The sequence below is a fragment of the Protopterus annectens genome, chromosome 8.part0 (assembly GCF_019279795.1).
Source record: "Protopterus annectens isolate FY-2018-M chromosome 8.part0, PAN1.0, whole genome shotgun sequence".
NCBI lineage: Eukaryota > Metazoa > Chordata > Ceratodontiformes > Protopteridae > Protopterus > Protopterus annectens.
Window position 1 is genome coordinate 1,816,264,033 of NC_056741.1, and position 22,148 is coordinate 1,816,286,180.

General features: G+C 40.4%; 1 protein-coding gene across 8 annotated transcripts in view; it reads left to right on the plus strand.

Moving 5' to 3' along the window:
• MTSS2 (MTSS I-BAR domain containing 2) overlaps positions 1 to 22,148 on the plus strand; it is a 1,242,959-nt gene that overhangs the window by 1,049,911 nt on the left and 170,900 nt on the right. For all 8 annotated transcript variants that reach the window (XM_044081300.1, XM_044081304.1, XM_044081301.1 and 5 more), the window contains one exon: positions 1,138 to 1,295. In XM_044081300.1, the coding sequence (XP_043937235.1) occupies positions 1,138 to 1,295 (158 nt within the window). The remainder of the gene's footprint in view (positions 1 to 1,137; positions 1,296 to 22,148) is intronic.

The window sequence follows — 22,148 nt, forward strand, 5'->3', positions numbered from 1 at the left end:
CTTTGCAGTACACTACTGCATGCTTGCACTAATGCCTACAGCTTTGTCTGCCCTGCACAGTGCATCACTGCATGCCTCTACTAATACTTACAGCTTGATCTGCCCTTTGCAGTGCACCACTGCATGCCTGCATTAATGCGTACAGCTCAGTCCCAAGTGGCAGAGGGATAAGTCACATTGCCATATTGTTCAGCTCAACAAGTTGCCACAGTATGATGGTCCCTACACGTTCACTCTTCACCCTAATATGGAATATTCTAACCCTGTAAAGGCCAATAAGTTCATACATATCTGGAGAGATAAGACCCATATGGTAAAGAGAAATACCCAGGGCTTACTCAAGTATGCAGTGTGTCTATGGAGAATGCAGTTGTACGATATGCAGGAGATCTGAAGTGAGCAGTGGCTACATTTTTACAACAAGTCCAGTAAATAACCAGTTGTGAAAAATAAAATATAACATTGTGTATTTACTATCTGTGAGTCTAGGGGCAGTGGTATGCACAATACCTTTATATTAAGACACCGTTTTACCTAGAATAGCCTTTGTATAGCATGTTGGCTAATATGTCAGAAAAGCTGTCATATGTTGCACCGTCTAAGCTCCTGGTATGTTTGGCATAACATTACAGAACATAAGGAAATTTTTGGCCCTGGAGTGCATGTGTAAGACTTTCATTGTGCACAGAAAAATCATTTGTCTACTACAGCAGATAGTGTGTCTGGTGTCTATGTAATGTCACTGTCAGTAAGACACCTACTTGTATGGGAACAGTTGTGGCATTAGTTAAGGCACTAGAAAGCCTGAAGAAAGTCATACATCACCCTCTAACCTGACTTGCCCTTCACGGATGGCACCTGTTGATGGGTTAGTTGTATCATATGGCACAGTGACAATTTCATCATCTGGCTTAACTGATAGCTATCAAAAACAATGGAACCATAATTAACATTGTGTTTAATCAGATAGATATTTTTTGCAGGATGCAGTGCCTTGCTGAGCTTGATGCACAGACCCTGGTAAGTTCTGGACTATTACAGCCCATTCTTCTCATCAAGTGGAGGGTTACATTACCAGAGGAGGCCACAGATGAGAACTCAGAATTTCCATTGTCACCCTCCCCTTCCTTCCTTTAGGTAAAGGAGACCTCCAGCCACAACTGGACAATGCACTTCATGACGTTAATGACATGTATCTTCTGCTAGAGGAGACCGAGAAGCAAGCTGTCCGCCGTGCCCTCATTGAAGAGAGGAGTCGTTACTGCACTTTCATCACTTTTCTTGGGCCAGTAGTGGTAAGTGGTTAATAATAAGTTGATAATGTGGTTGATTGGGTATTGAGGCCACCAAGAACTTGGGTGTGCCCAGATAAACTTGTATTTTTTGCAGGCAGTGACTAAGAAGGCAGCTTAACATAATGGTAAAAATGCTGGGTTACAAAACTGGAAACTAAGGGACTGAAACCCTTCATCCTCCCATATACATACTGTATGAAACTGCCTCTGTTTTATGCATTTGTGTTGGTTTAGAAAAGGACACATTTTGTTTCATTGTTTCCATCAGATTAAAGTTTACTCAGAAGTGTATGTATGCGTGCAGACTAAGCAGTAGAAACAAGAAGTTTCAGTAAGGATGCTCTTTGGTAACAGATGCTGTTACTGTGGGCATTTATAATTTATCAGAAACTGAGTAACTGATGTCTGGGAAGATGTTTGAGGGTAAAAGTGTTTTCCTGTATCATATTACTGATGGTCATTCAAGGCAGGCCTATTACTTTGTATGAATATAGAATTCACCATAATCTTATCAAAAGCCCAACGGAAGAGAATGAGTGGAGCCCTCAAAATTCAAAATGCAGTCTTTATCATTAAAGGGTTAGTTTGACTTTCTTTTTGTAATTATACCAAACTGGAAAGCAAGATGGTCATTGTATCTGGAGCAGTCTATATCCATCCTTCAGCCCTTTTTCCCCATTTTTTGCATATGAGACCAGTGCTTTAAATTTGCATGCAATGCTGGAATTGTTTCCCTCTTGTTTTCCTCTGTTCACACTTATCTGAGCCTCTAAATGATTGCAGTCATGCCCTTTTATTGTTCTATGTCATTCTTGTTTATCACTGTATCAGCTGTTCTGCATTTTTATGTACTCCCTGTGCTGAATCTGACAAGGTTCTCCTTGGATCGGCTTTCTACCTCAGTTAAATGAAAAAAATAAATAAATACAGAGGATTGCACAGTATGTCCCTACCCATCATAAGAAAAAGTAATCCCTTCCATTGTAAGATGCTTTACTCTTGATTTTTGCAGTTTACTTGAAGTGCAGAACTACTGATCTTTGTTACATACTTTACAGCCAAACATATTTTTGTCCACTGACCTATCTATTTTCCTAACCTCTGATTCCAGTTTTGTCTTAAATTTTCAGCCTGACCCTTTACAGTTTCCAGTCAGCACTTTATCTTCTCTAGAAAAAATGCCTCTTCATTCCAGTTTATCCCTTCCTTCATCCTCTTTTTTCAGTTTTTGTCTTTGCTCTGCAACTGCCCCTAAATATATGAGTTGCACTTTTATTTGGTAACTAATACTCTCTTTTTGTCTCCTCCCATTTTATTATGGTTTCTCCCAGTATTTTGTCTTAAGCTGTAATGCTTTCCATCTAGCAGCAGCTGTTACCTCTTTTCTGCCTTCATTACTCCTTCCTAAAAGCCTACTGGGGACAATTATTTTTGAGCTTTCTAGTTAACCTTTCCCTCTGTAAAATCTCCTTCAATGCAATAAATGCATAGAGTTATGTATGTTTCTCTTCATCTTCCTTAGGTTTCTATGCACAAAACCCTTTACTACTAGCTTCCTTTTTTACAATTCAGCCATTGATTTCCATTTAAGGTTGAATCCCTACTTTGGAGTATTTAAATTAGTCTCATTTATGACACAAGATAGTATGACCTCAAGTCCGAAAGGCACAGCCTCCCTTGGCTTATTGGCAGTTTTATTTTCCCTTGTATTCTAGCTCTTTTACCACTCCAAAAAAATATATATATTTTATTTTAACTGTCCTGGTGAAGCGGTTAGCATTGTCGCTTCACAGCAAGAGATTCTCTGGTTTGATTCTCGGATGGGGTACCTTCTGTGTGGAGTCTGCATGTCCTCCCTGCAATTGTGTGGGTTTCCTCTAGGTGCTCTGGTTTCCTCCCACATTCCAAAGACATGCAGTAGGCAGATTGGACATGCTAAATGGGCCATAGGTGTGAGTGTGTGTGCCAGTGAGTAGTACAGATGAACTACTGTGTCAGGGCTAGCCATCTGGCAGTGTAAACCTTGGCTCGAGATGATTGTCACCGCTGAAGTGATACCCTGACCCCATGTGCAAAACTGGAAAGAGGGGTTAAGGATGGATGGGTTTCGTTATCTGTCCTATCCTAAATTGTATCTTCAGGTTTTGTGTAATATACTGTCTGGTGTATAACACCAGTGGTACCAAAAACATATTTATAGTCTACACTTTGCTTTCTTTACCCATTGATAATATATTCCATTGTCTGATCTCATTGGTTATATTTAACTGTGCTGCTGCTTGCAAGGCACTTTTTTCTAACCATATTCATGGCTTTCTGTTATATTCTCATTTATTTTATAGCCTGCAATGGTATACATGTTTAACAAATCAGATGTTTTGGGGACATCCTGCTCTGCATTTGCTACATACAGAATAACATTGTCAGCAAGTCATGATGTCTTTTCCTGTCCAATTATAGCCTTGCATTCAGTGGCGTAGCTAGAGTTTGTGCCACCTGGGGCTGTTTTTGAGTTTGCCCCCCCTCACAAAATCATGGTCAAATGGGACCCACCCAATACACAACCCTTCCCCTCGCAGCCATTTCAGTGGCCCATTACCTGGCTATTTCTCCACATTTGCCATAAACACTATAACATGCATACTACTTTATGCTTTACTTCTACAATGATTATTTGGATTTCATTTAAAACTTTTATTTTAAATTTTATAGCACAAACCATGATAGATGTCTGCTAAACAAAGCAATACAGTCTCATAATGAAAACAGACTTAGCATTAAACCTTTGCTGCCTTTGAAACTCACATGCATTGAAACCCACATTCAAAGAAAATGCATCTGGCCAGTGGCAAATAAAGTTTATCTTTGGGCTGTTTTCAAATCATAGGTTCCTTACAGACATATTTCAGACCATGCAAACATATATGTGTTTTTTGATTCACCTTCCTGACTGTATTAATTTATATTCCTTCTATACAGCACACTTGTTAGAGCATGTTTTACATGTATTGTTTTGAACATTTTTCCAGTAAGCAATGAAGCAAAATTTATCAACCAATAATGACAAAACTGCCCAATTCAGAATAGTTGCATCATAAAAGTCTACTCAAACTTCTGTCATTACAATCCACCAGTATCAGCAAATATGCACAATCTCTGCAGAGGTAAAAGTTGTTGTTGTTGTTGTGTCTTTCGGCTTATCCTGGTTAGGGGTCGCCACAGCGGAACACCGGTCCGCTAACATTTGGTAGTGGATTTTTATGTGCCGAGTTATCAGCCCTGACGCACAACCTTCAACGAAGGCACACCCATTCACGTATGCCTCCACACAGAAGACGCTGTAGCTGAGAATCGAACGGGACAATGACTTGCTTGTGAGGCGACAATGCTACCACAGCACCACTACCGCGGGTCTCTGCAGAGGTAAAAGTAATCTAATAATTCCATATTAAAGAGAGCTGTAACTAATGAAGAGGTTTCTGCTAGCAAACAATTTTATATTTCATTGTTTCATCTACAGATAAAGTGCCTGTTGCCCTTAAAGAATAAATTACCTATGTTTCATTAAAAAATAAGCTAATAACATTGCAATAGGGAATGGATGGCAAACTGATAACAGGTTCATAGTTACCAGGTACTGTATTTCCTCCAAAGGAGGACATTCTCAGAACTGCAGCATCCACCCTATTTAAAGTACAATATAGTACAGTATCAGCAATCCATCTACATACTGTGGGAGTAGAACCCACAGCCTTCTGCTTCAAAAGCAAGTATACTAGCTGTTGTGCTACTAACAATGCAAACAGACTTGGCATAAGCATCACTAAACTACTCTTCTCCTAAAGTTCTCAGCTCCTTGTAAAATCCACTTGACACTCAACTATCTCTCTCAACTTTGCAGCACAAGAACTCTGGAAAAGTCCAAAATGTATTGGGGGGGGGTCAAAGGCCCAAAACCAGGTGCACATTTTAAACATTAATTGTATAATCTTAGGAAGTTGCTAGAATAAAATGTTTTGTGTTACCATGCGTTTCCTGAAAGATAGGAAAACTGAAACTTAAATGGCTGTCATTATTTAGTGAATTGAGTTCTCACCAATTTGCTGGAAAACCACAAATTTTAAGAGGAACAGACCCAAAGTATGAGCTAAACATTCTTGTGAAAATCTGGACAGTTGAGAGCTATGGACTCAACTCCTTGAATCATAAGCAAGTGGTGGTATGGGTAGAGAATTCAGGCTCTTGCTCCTTGTACCTAATGTACAGGGTTTGAGCCTGAGTAACACACACACACACACACACACACACACACACACACACACACACACACACACACACACACACACAATTTCAAATAGCGCGGGTGTTCAGGTAGAACAGGACGCCTGTGCGTGTCCAACACATGGTACAGATTTCTGTAACTAAATGTGAGAGTCCCAAAAAGTGCCAGGGTGGACCCCTCCCCCTTGCCCCCCACTAGCTATGCCACTGCTTGCATTATAGATTCCCTTAATGTAACTGTCAGTGGCCCCAAATATAATGCAAAAAGTAGTGATGATAAGGGGCACCTCTGCATTGTACACCTTGCTAAGGGAAACACGAGAGGGAGGCTGTTGTTTTTGTGTGTGCTTCTACAGCTTTATAAATTGCCATAGTATCGAGAGACCACTTTTAGACATAACGTTACTCATAAAAGTGGCTGCAATTACCTACATCATTTTGAAATAGGTTCAGTCTGTTAGTTACCATCTCTAACAAAATAAACATGAGTGTGTTAAATGCTAAAGGCACCACACACATCTTAAATATCTCAGATTTTTAGAGACATACTTGATTTTAGCAGAAACATTTGTTCTGCCCCTCCTAAACTGTTTTTTTTTTAAATACTGCAGATAGCTTTATTTTCCTATAGAAAATGCATGTTATCTTATTCTGTCAATTTCATAGGTCACTAATACCAACATTTAACATGTCGTCCTGATTGTTGGGCATTTGTTCTTGATTATTTTTCACTCTAGCCCTGATTATGAAGATGAGAGGTTGAGAGCAGTGGTTCCAGTAGTGACCCTTGTAACTTTCCATGGGTTATGTCCCTAGTCCCTGACAGCCTTTGCCTATCAATCACCTTCTCAAGTGTTCCTCTCACCTTTTTCTCACCTTTCTTATATGCTTCTGCTGTACTTGTACTACTTTAGTTTCCTTGTAGTCTTTAATGCAATACCAAGTGAAAAACCTAACTGGAGTCAAGACAGAGCACATTCAGTGTCTCTCCCTCTTTCATTTATGTTGTTATCCACTTATACAATGGCAGGAGGCTTTATAGGTAGTCCTACTTGGCAGTGAAGATTGGCTTGTTTGGGTCCTGAAGCTTGTTATCCTTTCTTATAACCTCAAGCTATCATATTTGGATCAACTCACCCAGGTTTGTTGCAAACATCCATCAGCCTCACTGGTCAGTAGCTGCATGGACTGGTCTTGCTACCTTCCTTAAAAAGGGAGGCAGCAGAAGCTGTTTTCCAGACAAAGTGCTTTTAAAATTTTGAGAGTGTTTCTGTCTGGGTACTTGCTAGGACTCTGATCAGTCTGACTTTTAACCTGTCTGGACCCTGTGTTCTCCCATCCTGTAACGTATCAGTTCATTCTCTGTCATCTTCCTCCTGGCCCATTTCAGCAGTCCCATCTCCCTCTGCCTCTGCCTTCCCTGCCAGCACAGTGTTCTTCCGTCTGTTTATTGTAAATACTGACATGTAGAACTTCAATTCGTTTCAATGCCCTTGTCATATCTAAACTCCATGTCATCCACGATTAACTTGTTTAAGTTAACGTTAAGCTTCTTCCTCCCTGAAATGCACCTAAAAATATTTTGCATCCTCACGTTATCTGTTTGGTTAGTTTCCTGTCCAGCTCTGGCACTGGCATCCCCCCCCCCATTTAGTCATATTCCTTTTTGGCCTGATACAGGTGTACTTCTCTTCTTCCCGCACTTCTTTCTCCTTATTCATGAGTATTGCCTTGTCCACCTGCTTGACCACTTCACCATTCGTCTGTGCAAACAGTCATGAATAACTTTCTGAATGTATATCCACAAACCGTATGACCCTCTTCACTTCTTGCTATAGCCCTAATTTCTACACATCGACTCTTAGCTGCCTTTTTTTTAAATCATATTTCAGTTGTCCCACACTTCTCTCTGAACCTTGAGCTTCTACAGCTTTATCATGTTATTGCTGGCTGGTAGACATCATGCCTGCACATCACAAATGTTGTTTGACCTCATGAGAACTAAATGTAATGTTGTTCTGGATTTCTTCTCGCACCAAGTAAGAAATTCTTCCTGATTCATAACTTCTATCAGGGTCCTTTCCTTTTCTGTTCTGGATGTAAGAAGTGACCATTCTTCAGTGGAATGGCTTAGACTATCTTCCTGCACTGCGGAGGCAAGAAGGCAGTAAATGATGTCCAGTCCCCAGATGTTCCCACACTCTCCCTGCACCCTGACACCTTTCTTACAATCAGCACCACTGCCATTCACTTCTTGTTCCCATTTCCTTTTTAGATCTATGTCCAAGTTCTTTTTCAAAGTCCAACTCTCTGCAGTACCCACATTTTCAAATCCTGAGAGTGTCTGGCATTATATAACATCACCTTTGAAATCTGTTCCTTGCCTTCTTTTTCCTCATTTCTGGGTATCCCTGTTGCTCCTTCCCCCTTTTCACCGTCCCATTTCTGTCATGCCATATCCTCTCAGATGCTTACTTCCCTTTGCCTCCCCTATCCCATTCTCTCCTGTACTTGTCCTTCTGTTGCTACAGGCCCTCCCCTGAACGTACTCTCACTTTAGAAACTTCAACCCATGTGCCACCTTGGCTTGACTGCCTGCTCATACCCCCAACTTGCCACCCTGGTGCCCCCTCACTCCCTATTTTTATCTCTCACACCAGCCTACTGAGTTCCTGCATTTCCCATTCCATCTTCCTTTTCTCTTAGATGCTACACAGCTCAACTCTCCCAAGTTCCAAACATACGTTCCCAGTTTACACCTGGAACCTCAGTCCTACATGTTCCCTTCCCCTCTTCGACATCATCTGTCATCCAGATCCTGTACCAGTAATCTGCCTCAGTTACACTGATTGTACTGGTGAAAGCAGATCTTGTAGGCTGTGGTAAGAGTTGTCACTTAGTGCAGTATCTATGGCCTGTCTGTGTGTGATTAGTTAAACCCCACTAGCATTTTCCTTCTTGACGTTCACTTAAAAGGGTTTCTTTAGTTAGTTATTGCTACTGTTAACTAAGTGCTATATGATGCTTACTTACTGAGCCTATTTGATTTGTACAGATAGTCTTTTTTATGTTTCTGTTATGCACTTATACTAAATGATTCCTAACTGATGGATTATTATCTAAATGGGCCTGTTTATGTAGGTGCCTTTGTTTAGTTAGCTTTCATTCATTCCTACATTAGCACTTTTGTTTGGTTTTTCACTTCTGTAGAACCTACATTTGCAGAGTCATTCAAAGCATTTAAATGCAAACCTACAAATTCATGCTTGCGCTGGTTACTCAGCCTAAAATGGCTGATGAGGGCAAGTATACAACTACTTGTAACATGGCTGTCCTACATTTCTATGATTTTACTGGCCTGTAAACCTCTTGACTTGTCTACAAAGGACTGTTTGTGATGGGTAGCTTTCTTCTGATGGGAGGTCCTATTGCTTGCCTTCTTGTCCTTGCTTTTCCTAGAATTTCCAAGACACACGGTAGCAGGAAGTCCCACCCTGACCTTATCCCATCCCAAGGATCTGGTCTGAGACAGTTATATATGTTATATTTGTACTGTAGTAATGGAATTTACCTTATACCAGTGGCTGTGTTTTCAACCCACTCTGCTCTTGCACACAGACCTTTAGCTCTGAAAAGATCCTTCTGTGTTTTTTTAAACCTCTGGGTTTCTTTACCTTCTTGCCACCCTGTTGATGGTGTTGCCTTCTTCCTCTTTTTTGGCTGTTTCTGGCTGGCCTCCTTCCTGCTGCTTCCTATTTAATTTCCTTCCAGTGCACTTTGCTAGTTAGCATGGTCGGTTAAATGACTAGACTTTTTAAAGCAGGTGGTAGAGAATGTCACAGCTCCACATTAAATTAAGTGGTTTAGGCCTTATTAGATCATGTTACTTCAGTATATAGTTTCTGACATAGTGGCATATACTGTTGCAGCTTGAGTTTGGTTGTGCAATGCATACAGACTACAGTACTCACTGTTGAATATTGTTGTTGAAGCTGCTTTATTGAGGCATTGTTTAGCTATTTTTAACTGGCTCAGGTTTTTTGCAATATATTGTTTTAAATTTGGATTACTTCCTATGGTAACTTATACGCCCATAAGTCTGACCAACTTCATATGTAAGGCCATGGAAAGAATTGTCATGGACATGACAAATAAGGACATAGGAATCTACAAATGCTGGTCCCATCACAGTTCAATTTTGTTAAAGGAAGGTCATGCCTATTAAATTTGGTGAACTTTTTTGAGAGGGTCACCAAAGCAATGGATGAGGGGAAGACTGCAGACAGTTTACCTCGACCTGGCCAAGGCTTTTGATACAGTACCCCGCTCAGGCATTATAGACAAGCTCACTAAATTAGGAGTAAACCTTTTTGTCACCTGCTGGATAGCCAGCTGGTTCACTGATAAGACCCAGGAGGTCAAAATAGGTGAGGCCACCTCCACCAAGATGCTAGTCACAAGTGAAGTCTCTCAGGGCTCGGTACTGGACTCATTCCTATGTGGCATCTATTTATCTGAAGTAGAAGCAAACACTGAAAGTTTATGGCTGATTAAGTTTGCAGATGATTGCAAGCTGAGGGTTATCATCTGCTCCCTTGCTAACACTAGCATTCTTCACGAAGGCCTATCTCTGTCTAATAAATGGCGCCAAAGCCATAGCCTTAAACTCAATGCTAAGAAATGCATAATTGTACCCTTTGGGAAGTCAACCTCTCAGCTAATTATCATGTTGATAAAACACCCCTAAGAGTCGGCCCAGTAGTCAGGTATCTGGATACACATGTAGACAGTAGTCTTACCTTCGACCACCATGTGGCCAGAGTGTTGAGAAAACCCTTTTATGTTACACAACTTATAAGCGAGTACACAACATCTAGGTCCAAAGAGGTCATTACCCCACTGTACTCTACCTTTACATGACCAGTCATAGAGTACAGTGTTCCCTTTGGTATGTACCTGATCAGGTATATGCAACAACTAGAGGGACCTCGGAGGTTCCTTACAAAAAGAATATGAGATGTAACAAACCTGCCTTACTCGAGCACCTTAAAGCCATTTCCCTCTACTTGGTCTCCTATTTACTGCTGAGGAATGATCTATGTCCGTCTTAAAAGACATCCACAAATCCCACACATATGAAGCTCCTGCATATTTATGTCAAATAATACCAGAAGTACAAGGTCTAAGGGCCTGAATTTTGTCTGTGACTTAAACAGAACATGCTGGAGAGACAGATATGTGACCCAGAGACTGCCCCTCCTATGGAACAGGCTTTCCTGTCCATGTGAAGCTGAGTTCTTCTATTATTCAGTTTAAGTGCAACCTAGACCAGTGGATGAGTCTAGGAAATTTGCACCAGGCCTGGCACTAATGTCACTTATGGACAGAGGTAGCTTATAAATGCCTGGTGCTCAATGTCCTGTTTGGATACAGGAGACATTATTCTTTCAGGAAAACTTGTATAGGCTTAGAAAAGGCCCCAAGTCATTAGCTTAGTAACAATCTATAAATCTATGAACTTACACAATACATTTATTTATCTTTTTTCATTCTGAATGAAGGCATGCAACATGGAGTTAGTGGTAGATATAATGTATGGGCTGATCACTAGTTACTGACCTTTTTAGTTTTTGATGCCTTTGGCTTGTGCATAGTATATAATTATTTTTTTGAGTGGCAATGTGATCACATTACTGTCCAACATGGTTTTCATATCTAGCTCTCCCCCTTCTTTGGAATCTGAATCAGTCCTTTTTGGGATTTGGTTTGGCAATGGCCTGTTTTTTTTTTTTACTGAGAGACTAGTTCTTCCTCATACTGTAATTGGGTCCTGTTTTATTCTCACACCCATGCAACCCGTTTCTCCATATGGATATTTGGGATCTTTTCCATAATGGAAACTTCTTGGCACCCACGTGGGTATGTACCACCCTCATTGTCAGTTATTTAATACTTCATTCTGCCATTTTGATAGGTCAGCCGCTCATGTGACACACAGCCCCCCCCACACACACACACGTATCGTACCTCATGGTAAACTTAATGGGTAGATGGGTAGATAGAATATTATGCCAAAGCACGGCCTGTTGTCTGTTTTCTAGATAGGATTGGAACCATTTTATAGCAAATGCATCTAGTGACAGAGATTTGAGGATATTTATAAGTATTTGGTGATTTACCACATCAAAAGCCTTAGACAGATCTATAAACAGTGCAGAGGAAAGCCTATTAAGGTTATGTTTTTTGTTGATACAGTGAGTGAAGGAAAGAAGGGCAGTAGTAGTGCTATGTGAGGGTCTGAAACCATGTTGTGAGTTGGAAAGTAAGTTATATTGGATTAGGTGGTCTAGCAATTGTTTATGGATGCATTTTTCCATGAGCTTAGCTAGGGGAGACAGAAGGGCAATGGGACGGTAGTTGGAGAGTTCAGTGGAGTTACCTCCCTTATGAAGGGGAATAATATGGGAGACCTTCCATATGCTTGGGATGTGTCCTTCAGTGATAGTTCTATTAATAAGAATGGAAATGGGGTATGCAATAGATTTGGCTGCCTTTTGTAAGTATTCAGCGGGAATCATGTCAGCTGAAGGAGGAGTACATGGTTTGAGCTTTTGGATGAGGGCTAGAATGTATGTAGTTGGTACTGGCTGGAAGAGAAAAGGAGGGGGTGGGTTAGTGATATAACTGGATATAGGTAAGTCCTGAGTAGATAGCTGATTAGTAAGATTTTGAATGGACTCAGTGAAATATGTATTAATGGTATTAGCAGTTTGTTTTGGATTCTCTTGGTCTGTGTCTTGTGGGTGTGATGTGATGGATTGACCTGGGTGTAATAATTGATTAATACTTGCCCAGAACTTTTGTGGCTGGTTATGGTGGGTCTGTTGGAATTATAAGTAGTAGTTTCTTTTGTCAGACTGCACTGCTTTTTTAGTTTCGTTTCTTGGTTGCCTGAAGTTTTGTTGATCTATTGGGTTTTTACTTAAGCGAGATTTATTCCAGTATTTATTTCTGAGCTTGATTTTTTGCCTGGTTTCTTTTGAAAGCCATGGGGCAGATTTAGTTCTCATTCTAATAGAGCAGGTTGGGGCATGGTGGTCTAGAATGGATAAGAAGTTAGAGTTAAAGTAATTGACAGCTTCCTCCAGTGGGAGGTATTTTAAGGGAGACCAGTTGCATGTTCTTAGTTCACTTTGGAAGAGATCAAGGTTAAAGTTTTTCTTGGTTCTAATTGTTCTATATATGGTTGGGTTGGGTAGGTTGGTTTTATGCCTGATGATGTAGGTTAGTGAGTGGTTACTTACATCATCTGGGAGGGTACCAGATTCATATGTCTGGAGATGACTATTTGTGAGTATCCAGTCTAAGATACTTTCTTTATTATTAGGCTTGTGTATCCTGGTAGTGGTGGTAATGGTTTGTGAAAAACCAAAAAGGTTTATATGGCTTGTAGGGTTTAGACTGCTTAAACATTTCCAATCAATGTTAAAATCACCTAGGATGATGGTTTCTTGAGGTAAATTATGAGACAGGCAACAGAGGATATTTTCTATTGTTTAAATACTATTACCAGGAGGGAGATAGGTACAGATAATAAAAATGGATTTGAATTTGTTAAGTTGGAGCTTGGTAATAAGAATTTCAGCGTTGGAGACTTGAGGTGGTAACAAGTTGTAGGTAGTAATCTGTAGGCTGGATTTAAAAAGGATTGCTACACCGCCACCCTTTTTGGTTGTACGGTCAAGTCGCAAAATATTATAACCTTTTGCAACAAAGCACTCCACTTTTCACAGAAAAAAATTGCAATTGCCATTATTTGTTACCCAAGAAAATCCAGTGTTCATTTCTATTCTTTATTAATCTTCTTGTTGAATTTTTAGGAAGGCTATTTTCTGCAACATCTTTACAGATCACTGACTTTCAGGTGAGCTCTATCCTAGAAGTGTTTTGATACTGAGTGATCAACATTTCTATTTTTTACACCAGCATTCCACTTACATCAACCTTATGTGCACCTTGAAATGACTGAATCTTCTTTTATGGAGGGGGGACCCAAAAGAGCTTCTCATCATTTCATCTTCATTGATATTCAGTAGCTGTCAATATAGGACTGATCAGCAAGTTAGAGATGGTGGGACTACACTGGATTTTCAATAAGACAGTTTGACTGGTTCTGCCTCTTGCTTGCCCTCCAGCCATTGGTTAAATTTATCACATCTCTGACTGCCCACCTGACTCTCACTGTTTACTTTGTCAACTAAGTGCCCTTCTAAGGTACTTGACTCCCACTGCCACCCCTAGGGAGCTTTCCATGGGATCTGATTGTATACGACCTCCCCCCTACCCAGTACAGCCAGTTTGTAAGATGATTATGATCCAAGGTAACTGGGGCCTGTGAGAAACTGATTACAAGTCACCAAGAACTCCTAGAAATAAGAATGAGATTCTCCTCTCCAAATGATCCCAGATTTTATTGCTGTCACTCCCGATAGGCCCACATGATTCATGACTCATCTGAGTCTCTGGGAACCACAGTCTTCCCCTGTATGGCACTTCTCATTTCCCTTCCTGGGTTAATGACAACTCCAGCTTCCCTTTGCAATGAATACGTTTTGTTATTTTTCAGTTTTAGCAAGATGAACACTGTTTTAGATCTGAGGATGTTTATCTTTTTGATGTGTAGACATACATGCTTGTATCTCCAGTATCAGCTTTCCTTTGACCGCAACTACTACCTCACCCAGATATGTTTGCTGTCCAAAGATAGTAATTCCATGCACAGATTGGCTGAACCACATTTTGTTTACCAGTAATAGCAGAGCCAACAGGTATAATCATTTTGGTAATCTACAATAAACTGTTAACTCTCTTACAAGATAAGGGTTTGTTCTATCCTACAGCTATGGCTTCTCTCCTGCTTTTACCCGAGTTTTGAATGTTTAGAATTTTAAGATTCCTTCCTTCTGTTGATCACGTTTTGAAGTTTTATCCTTTTGTCCCTGAAAATTCTAAAAACATCTGAAACAATCAATGTTTGATAGTGTGATTAATTAATCAAGTTGTACCTCATCCATTGATAAGACACCAAAAGCGTATCAGTCTTGGGTTGTAAAATGCATGATCACTGCTTTATGGATCTTAAGAAGTCTTGACTTCTTAAATGAAAGCTCATATCCTTTTTTTATTAGATCCAGCTTCTTGCTGTAATGTTTTTTTGCTAGTCCTACATATTTGTATTGTAAAGATTGCAGAAACAAGCATTTTTTAAACATATCACTCTCTGCAAAGAATGCCATTTATACTTGTGAAAAATGTGCAGATTCCAAAGAGTAATGTAAGTGCCTTAATTAGAACTTCAATCTATCGTTGTCATGGCACCTAAAACTTGTAGAGAAATTAAGAACTTAATCCTTCTGTTGTAATACAATTCAAAGATAAACAGTCATATTGAAGTGACCATTAGTGGAGTAATTACCTTTTGTCCTTCCCTTTCTTGCGACTTAGTTACAATGTGATCATTATGGCAGTGAATGTCTGATCATGTACAAAAAGGGTACTAGAGTGTGCTGACATTTCTGCTGCCCAAAGGTTAAAAACTTTTCCCTGATATGTCTTCCCAACCCCCCTCTTTTGATGATAATGATGGTTATACTACAGAAGTGGCGGTTTCTGTCTCTTCAGCTTGAAATGATTGCAGAACTAAGAACATTTTTTGAGGATGATTCAGATCTTTCTGTATATGCAAAATGCATTCGGCTTAATAAGAGATCTGACTCATTATTGCCATCAGGGGGCATTATTTCAGTCACAATGCAATCTGGTTGTATCATGATATATTAGCTTGTGATTTATTGTAGTGTCTGGTAAATTACAGTCTAGTGGTCTGGTGGTCTTTAACTAGTCCTGCAGCATACTGGATACTACCAGATATACTGATCCCCATGACATGATCAGTTTGTTTTGAAAAACCTCTGTAAAAGTACTCCTTTGCATGTCTTATGGTACTTCATTTCATAAACCCCAAGTGCTGGGAACTGAAACCTGTTTTCTTGGTGTTTTAATATCTCTGCTTAGAGTCTGTCTAGCCTCTGGCAACACGATGAATGCTATGCCTATCAAGAGCCAGAACTGACAGCATTAGGGATGTCAGACAGTGCGTGTGGTGGATTAAACATGAATCTCCCTTAAGAGCTTGTGTGGTACAGAACACAAGTTCAGAGTATTCAGTCTTTCAAGGTACATTATATAATCCAGAACATAAAAGGCGTTTAATTTTTTCTGAGTATAGTGTGTCTCTAACAGGAGCCATAAGAGGGAGGGCAGTTGTTGATGTGCCAACTGGCTTCCCTGTACATTATTAATACCTGATTTTTAGTTAATAACTCCTTAAATGCATTCCCAGGCTGTGTGTGCTGTACTTGAATGCGGGGGAGGTCACGATTTTTGGGTGTAGTGTGTTCTCTGTTGTGTTTCCCATATTCCTCTTGGGTGCGCGACAGCTAAGTCAATATATTTAAGTAAGGGTGTGTTTGGAGCAAAGCCCTCTACATAGTAATGCAGAATGTCTTACCTGTCTGCAAACAAAAAAAATGTTTTTATGTTTTGTTGTGGGAATTCTTGATGTATCATTTATAATGATAAGAGTTTACATTCAGGGGAATCTTGTGTTGAATGCTCATAGTGGAACCATGCAAAATGAGTTGGCAAAAAAGCCGTCAAGAAGAGGTACCAGGTAGCATCAGCAAAGCAGCATGCCTGTCCATCAATATTATACAAAGATTAGGTCATAATAACCCACCTTGGTTGCTTTTGCATTCATGATATTCATGATGGTAAGGAGGCTAAGAAAGTAGATGTTACTGCATGAACAGGAAGTATACAGCCTGTATCATTGTGACTATTTAAAAACAATCTGCGGTGGTGGTGCTGCGGTAGCGTTGTCGCCTCACAGTAAGACTTTGTCGATTCGATTCTCAGCTAGAGCGTCTTCTGTGTGGAGATATGCGTGAATGGGTGTACCTTCGTTGAAGGTTGTGCATCAGAGCTGGCAACTTGGCACCTAAAAATCTACTGCCAATCATTAGCAGACCGGAGTTCCACTGTGGCGACCCCTTAACCGGGAAAAAGCCGAAAGATTTTCTGGGGGCATAAGCCCCCTACAAAAACGTGGAGGGTGGCCTAATAGTTAAGGTGTTTGCCTTACAAACACAAGATGCAGGGTTTGAGTCTCACAAGGGATAATTGGCTAGGCTTAAAATGGCTCACAAGGGCAGTTAGCTTAGTACTAATCTATGAACCTATGGACCTATATGAATCAGCAAAATGACAGTGTGTATTCACAGTCAGGATATTGGTACAGCACCAGTCTATTTCCAAGCAGAATGCAAGGATCATCCTTAAAAGTAAAGGGAAATCATCCTGTAATTTTATTCCTTGGATAGCCCCTGAAGTTCCAATGATTGAAACATAGTATTTATTTTTGTTTCTTGATTGGGAGACCCAACTGAGCATAGCTCATTTACAGTGAAGACTCTGGGAGAAAGTTCTAGACATTCATGACTTAGTAAGAAAAAGTCTAAAATAGAAACAATTCCCCACAAAACAGCAATGAGTATATGCATAAAATAATTTACAGGAAGTATTACGATGACATAGAGAGGCATCCAGGATAAGTAAGCAAGAGATGAAAACAATGTTACATATGCAATGTTTATATAGTGTTAGCTGTTTATATCTGCCTTCTGAGTACAGGCTACAGGCAGTCCATAGAAGATAGTAAAACTGATATGGGATATCACTTTGGCCCACACATTGCTATTACAGACTTGTTACCAGGCAGATGCCAGAATGACTATCCAGTGACCGACAAAGGTGAGTGAAGATCTGGTGCTTAACAAGTGGAAATCACCACATGCGTTAATATATGCAGGCTTTTTAACTGCATGTCTGACGTTGTGCTTTACATATGACAGCATTTTAATGTGGACCTTTGTGCATACTAATTGTGTTCATATGACATCACAGGCCTTCTGATGCATATCTCGTGTGAAGCAATGCTTCACTTGACACACTATGTAACCGTTAAGCGAAACATGCAGAAGCCTGAAACCTGGTGCCAGTCTCCCAGCTAAACTGTCGTCAGTTATGTAAAGAGCGGGCTACACACCTGTAGTGAAATATTCCCTTTCTGACACATATCTCTCTGCAGTGATCTGCAGAATAGAACTGGATTCTGCATTCTCCTGTAGTATTTTAACACTGTTGCCTTCTACCTTCTGGACATTATGACTAGACATTATGACTATGACACGTGCTATAGTGAAGTGTCGTCTAAATAGACATGTGACTGTAATATAAGTCAGTATGCTGATGAGTATCTTTTGCAGCACTGTGCTTCCATGGTCACTATGGCAACTCTGTACAACTACTGAGAAGCTGCACATACGGAGCAAGATGTCACAGAAACTATCCGTCTCAATGTGCAATGTCCACTTTCTTCTAGAATGCCTGACCAAAAAATGGATTCTTTAGAAAACCTTGTTGCAGTCATCTGTCATTTCCCTCTGGTGCAGTGACCTCAGAGTTAATTATATAAAATGTGGATTACTAGGGGTGACAACCCCTTTCAATAGGGGGCTTGTTTCCCACAGAAAGCATAGTTACAAAGATCAAATTGAACACTTGGTGATCAGCTTACTGTTTGATAGAATTGTTTTTACAGGTAGCCATGGGACCAAAGTAGATAATAAGAGATAACTACACAAAGGAATGTGCTTGGAGAAGGTCAGAGATCTGTTGACCATACCCAAGTGGTTCCATTATCTTTGTGCAGCCTCTGTTTCTCAGTACTAGCCTCTAAGTGGATACAGCTTTCTGCAGACTAATGCCTTCACCATGGCCCTATAGGTAACCTTGCTGCAGTAGATTCGGTCAGCCCTACCTGACAAGGGCACTCTGAAGGAGTTTCATTAGGGCTGCTTTGCACACCTTACACCTCTGCTTGTAGTGTGCAAAAACTTGTAAACAGCAAAAATGCATTTCGCAAATCAAGTCATACCTTTTTTTTGTCCAGGTGCCATGTACCATCATACAACACCATCAAATTATATAAGCATACATCCCTGAAGGCTGTCAAGGGACAGTATTATATTTATTAACAGTGGTCTTAACAACTTAAACCTGACATCATATCATGGTTGATTCCTGCTGTTGTCACTGCAAGTGCTGAGTACTTACATGCTCATTTTCTAGCATATTTTGTCATCCAAGTCTCCAAGTTTTATGTCCATCTGTGGCCTTTTATTTCTGCTAAATCCTCATATCTGTTACAGTGATGATTATCGTGTCAGCACAATCTGTGTTGCCCTTTCAGCTTGCCATGCTTGACTGGCCATAATTACCTTTTAGCACTGCTGCCCATGTCTTTGACCATTTCTCTTTGTTGATAGCTTATTTTACCTTTCAGCTGTTAGTTGCATAGATCAAGTAGCAAAGGCTTCTGCATCACATTTGCAGAGTTCAAGGTTTAGCCCTGGCCTGTGGTAGTTGTATCTGTGGCATTTACATGCTTTCTGTCTCTCTGCATGTTTTTTTATTTTGTCCTGTACTGTAGGATCCTTCTATTTCTTGAAAACATGACGGTTGATTGGCTATGCTAAATTCTCCATATATACTGCCTTTACCATTGTCCTTGTGGCCCCACCCCTTGCTGTTTATATACTAACTCTAATATCTCCATACTTTGGAATATGTGGAATACTCCAAGGAACCAAACCATTAGTCTTAGCATGTATTCCAGCACATACACACTTTGTAGTTCAGCTGTTCTAAGGATTGCAGTTACTATCCTCAGCATTTCAACAGGCACCCACTTAAACATGCATGCATTTTCTTTGCTTTTTTGCAGTACGTGCTATTGAGCACTGAGGCAACAGCTGAAGGTCGAGACCTAAAGACCTGGGACTGCAGGACCACAAGATGAATTAGTTATGGTGCATTATACTGCATTTGTTTGATGGCAGTTGACATCTAGGCTCAGCTAATCAAGTCTGCCCATTAAGTGTATTCCTACCTCCCCTACTGCCCTACTGCCCTACCTTCCCTCTTATCCTTTCTCCACCTGTCCCATGCCCTCATGAATGCTTCACTAAATTTCATCTGTACCCACTCTGATAATACATTCTATGGGTCCACAGCCTTCTGTCTGCAAAGAGGTGTTTCACATATCCAAGGAGTAGTTAATCCTTGAAATCTGTTGTATCTACCTTTCCTGTTTAGGGTGACCCAGGGTAGTCAGTAATCAAGTCTTTCCTTAGACCACTGCACTGCTGCTCCTTTGTGTCATCAACAGCAAGGCTTAACCTGTTGGCTAAGTCAGATGTGTCTGAAGTAAACGCACAGAAGAGTGCTCGACCCTGGACTAAACACTTTAACACTTCAGTAGTCACTTTCTTTATTCTTGATTGTTGTCCATCTCAGTATAGTCTTGTGTGTCCTACTCTTCAGCCATGCCATAGTCCAGTTCCTTAGTAGTTTTCCTAACAATTACCAGTGCAGGGCAGAACTGAGTGCCTTTACCGGACCTGATTAGTTATCCAATAACCCAGCTCTAAAACTGGATAAGGTTTGCCTGATGGATACGTCTGAGCATGAACCTCTGTTGGTTGGTGCTCTGGAGACAGTAGTCACTTGGTAAGGTACCAGTCTTACTGTCGGGATTTTATTCTCGGACTTTCCCTCCCACTGCTGTTAGGTTGTGGTCTGTAGTTCCTCACATTTTTCCTGTCCCCAGTCCCTTTAAAAAGGCTGTCGTCCTTGTCATTATCCAGTCGTCAGGCACTTTGGTACTAGTAAGGGATATGTCAAAGAGCTCTATCAAGAGAACCAGTGTTACACTGCCAAGATTCCTGGGGATACTTTGAGGCAGCCCATCTGACTGCTATACTTTGATTTTTAAGGTCGCTGGTTCCTTCTCTACCACCCTACATTGCACTGTGGTGTCATTTTATTTCTTTCCCCACTGTCCTGTTTCCAAGCAAGGCACTCTCCCCTCCCATTCTTGAAGTGAAGTGTTTGTTTAATAACCATTTCCCCCCCCATCTTCCATAATGTTCCCTTCCTTACTTAGCCTATCCAGGTCTTTCCCTTTCTGTACATAAAATAGCCATTTTCTTTCCCTTCTTAACCCTTTTGCTGACTTCCTTTTGACATTTTCCTTCCATACCCTCATCTCCTCCATTGCCCTTCTTTGCCTCCTTGTACTGTGCTGCATACATCTCCCTACTGCTGATCTATCAACTCTTTCTTTTTTGTTCTGATTGTTTGCCACACATAACTGAGTAACCACATTGGCCTTTTCATTTTAACTTGTCCCTTAGACCATTGCCCACAGACCTGTGTCCTCCATCCCTAACTTATTCATATACCTTGTTTATCCCCATTGTACCTTCAAATCCTTAAATCATCTTTGTCCCTCTCTGCCAGCCCAGCATAAAGTACTCCCCTAAAATCTCATTAGATTTTTCCATTTTCCATTCTGAATCTATTTTCTTCCCTTATTTTGTGCCTGAGTTCATACCCCTTTTTCTGCTTTTGTAAGACCACATCCTACTTCCATTTTAGTTTAAAGGTATAGTCGTGAATATGTACCTGTTTCAGTCAAGTTTTAAGTACCATTGTCCATTCTGGTTTAAGAAGGGCATTATCTCTAAGGGTAACATAACCATTTTGTGTTGAAGGGGGCAGCAGCCTTGGACGCAAAGTACTAGGGAATGGGATTGGTAGATCCCGATCTGTCTTCAGTGTATTGTCAGCATTCAGAAATGAATGATAGTATTGCATTTGTGGTCAGAAGTGAAGCACTTAGCACTGCATATGTGGCATAAAGTGTAGCAAACTGCTTGCTACAGTTTAAAGAAAGATTTTTTTTAATAATTTGTGTTTTAGCTCTGCGTACATGTAGTAGCAGCGACTTGCCACAAATGTAGCAAACAGATTGCTGCAGTTTAAAACAAAAGAAAGAAGAGTTTTTTTATTAAGTTTAGCACTTTTAGTGCTCCATGTGCATAAATTATTGTAGCAAGCAGTTTGCTACATTTTAAAACAAAAGAAGAGCTTTTTTATTGCGTTACAACTGTAGAGGTACTTTATGTGCAACTGTAAAAGTGCTTTATGTGCTCTTTGTATGGTACAACTCATTGCTACAGATGTAATAATTTGCTACAGTTTTCTGCTGTTCAAGTCAGATTAGGGAACAGCCCTGGCTGCCAGAACAGCTAGTTACACATTTGGCCCCTAACGTTAAGCTTAAGTCTGTCCCAAACCCTTCTCCCAGGTTCACAATCACTGATCCTCTTTAGTCAGGGTGCTGGCAGCTATCAAAGGTAACATGACTGAGAGTGCTACTTCCATCTCCCCTATGCAGACATGTCTGTGCCACCTACTTGGATGTACTTGTTACCACATCAGTTATTTTGCCTAACATGTTATGAATGTCGTAGAGTACCACAAGTCCATCCCCATGTCTTACTAAGTCTAAACCTCAAGTCTGGGATTTTATTACAACCTGGCCTT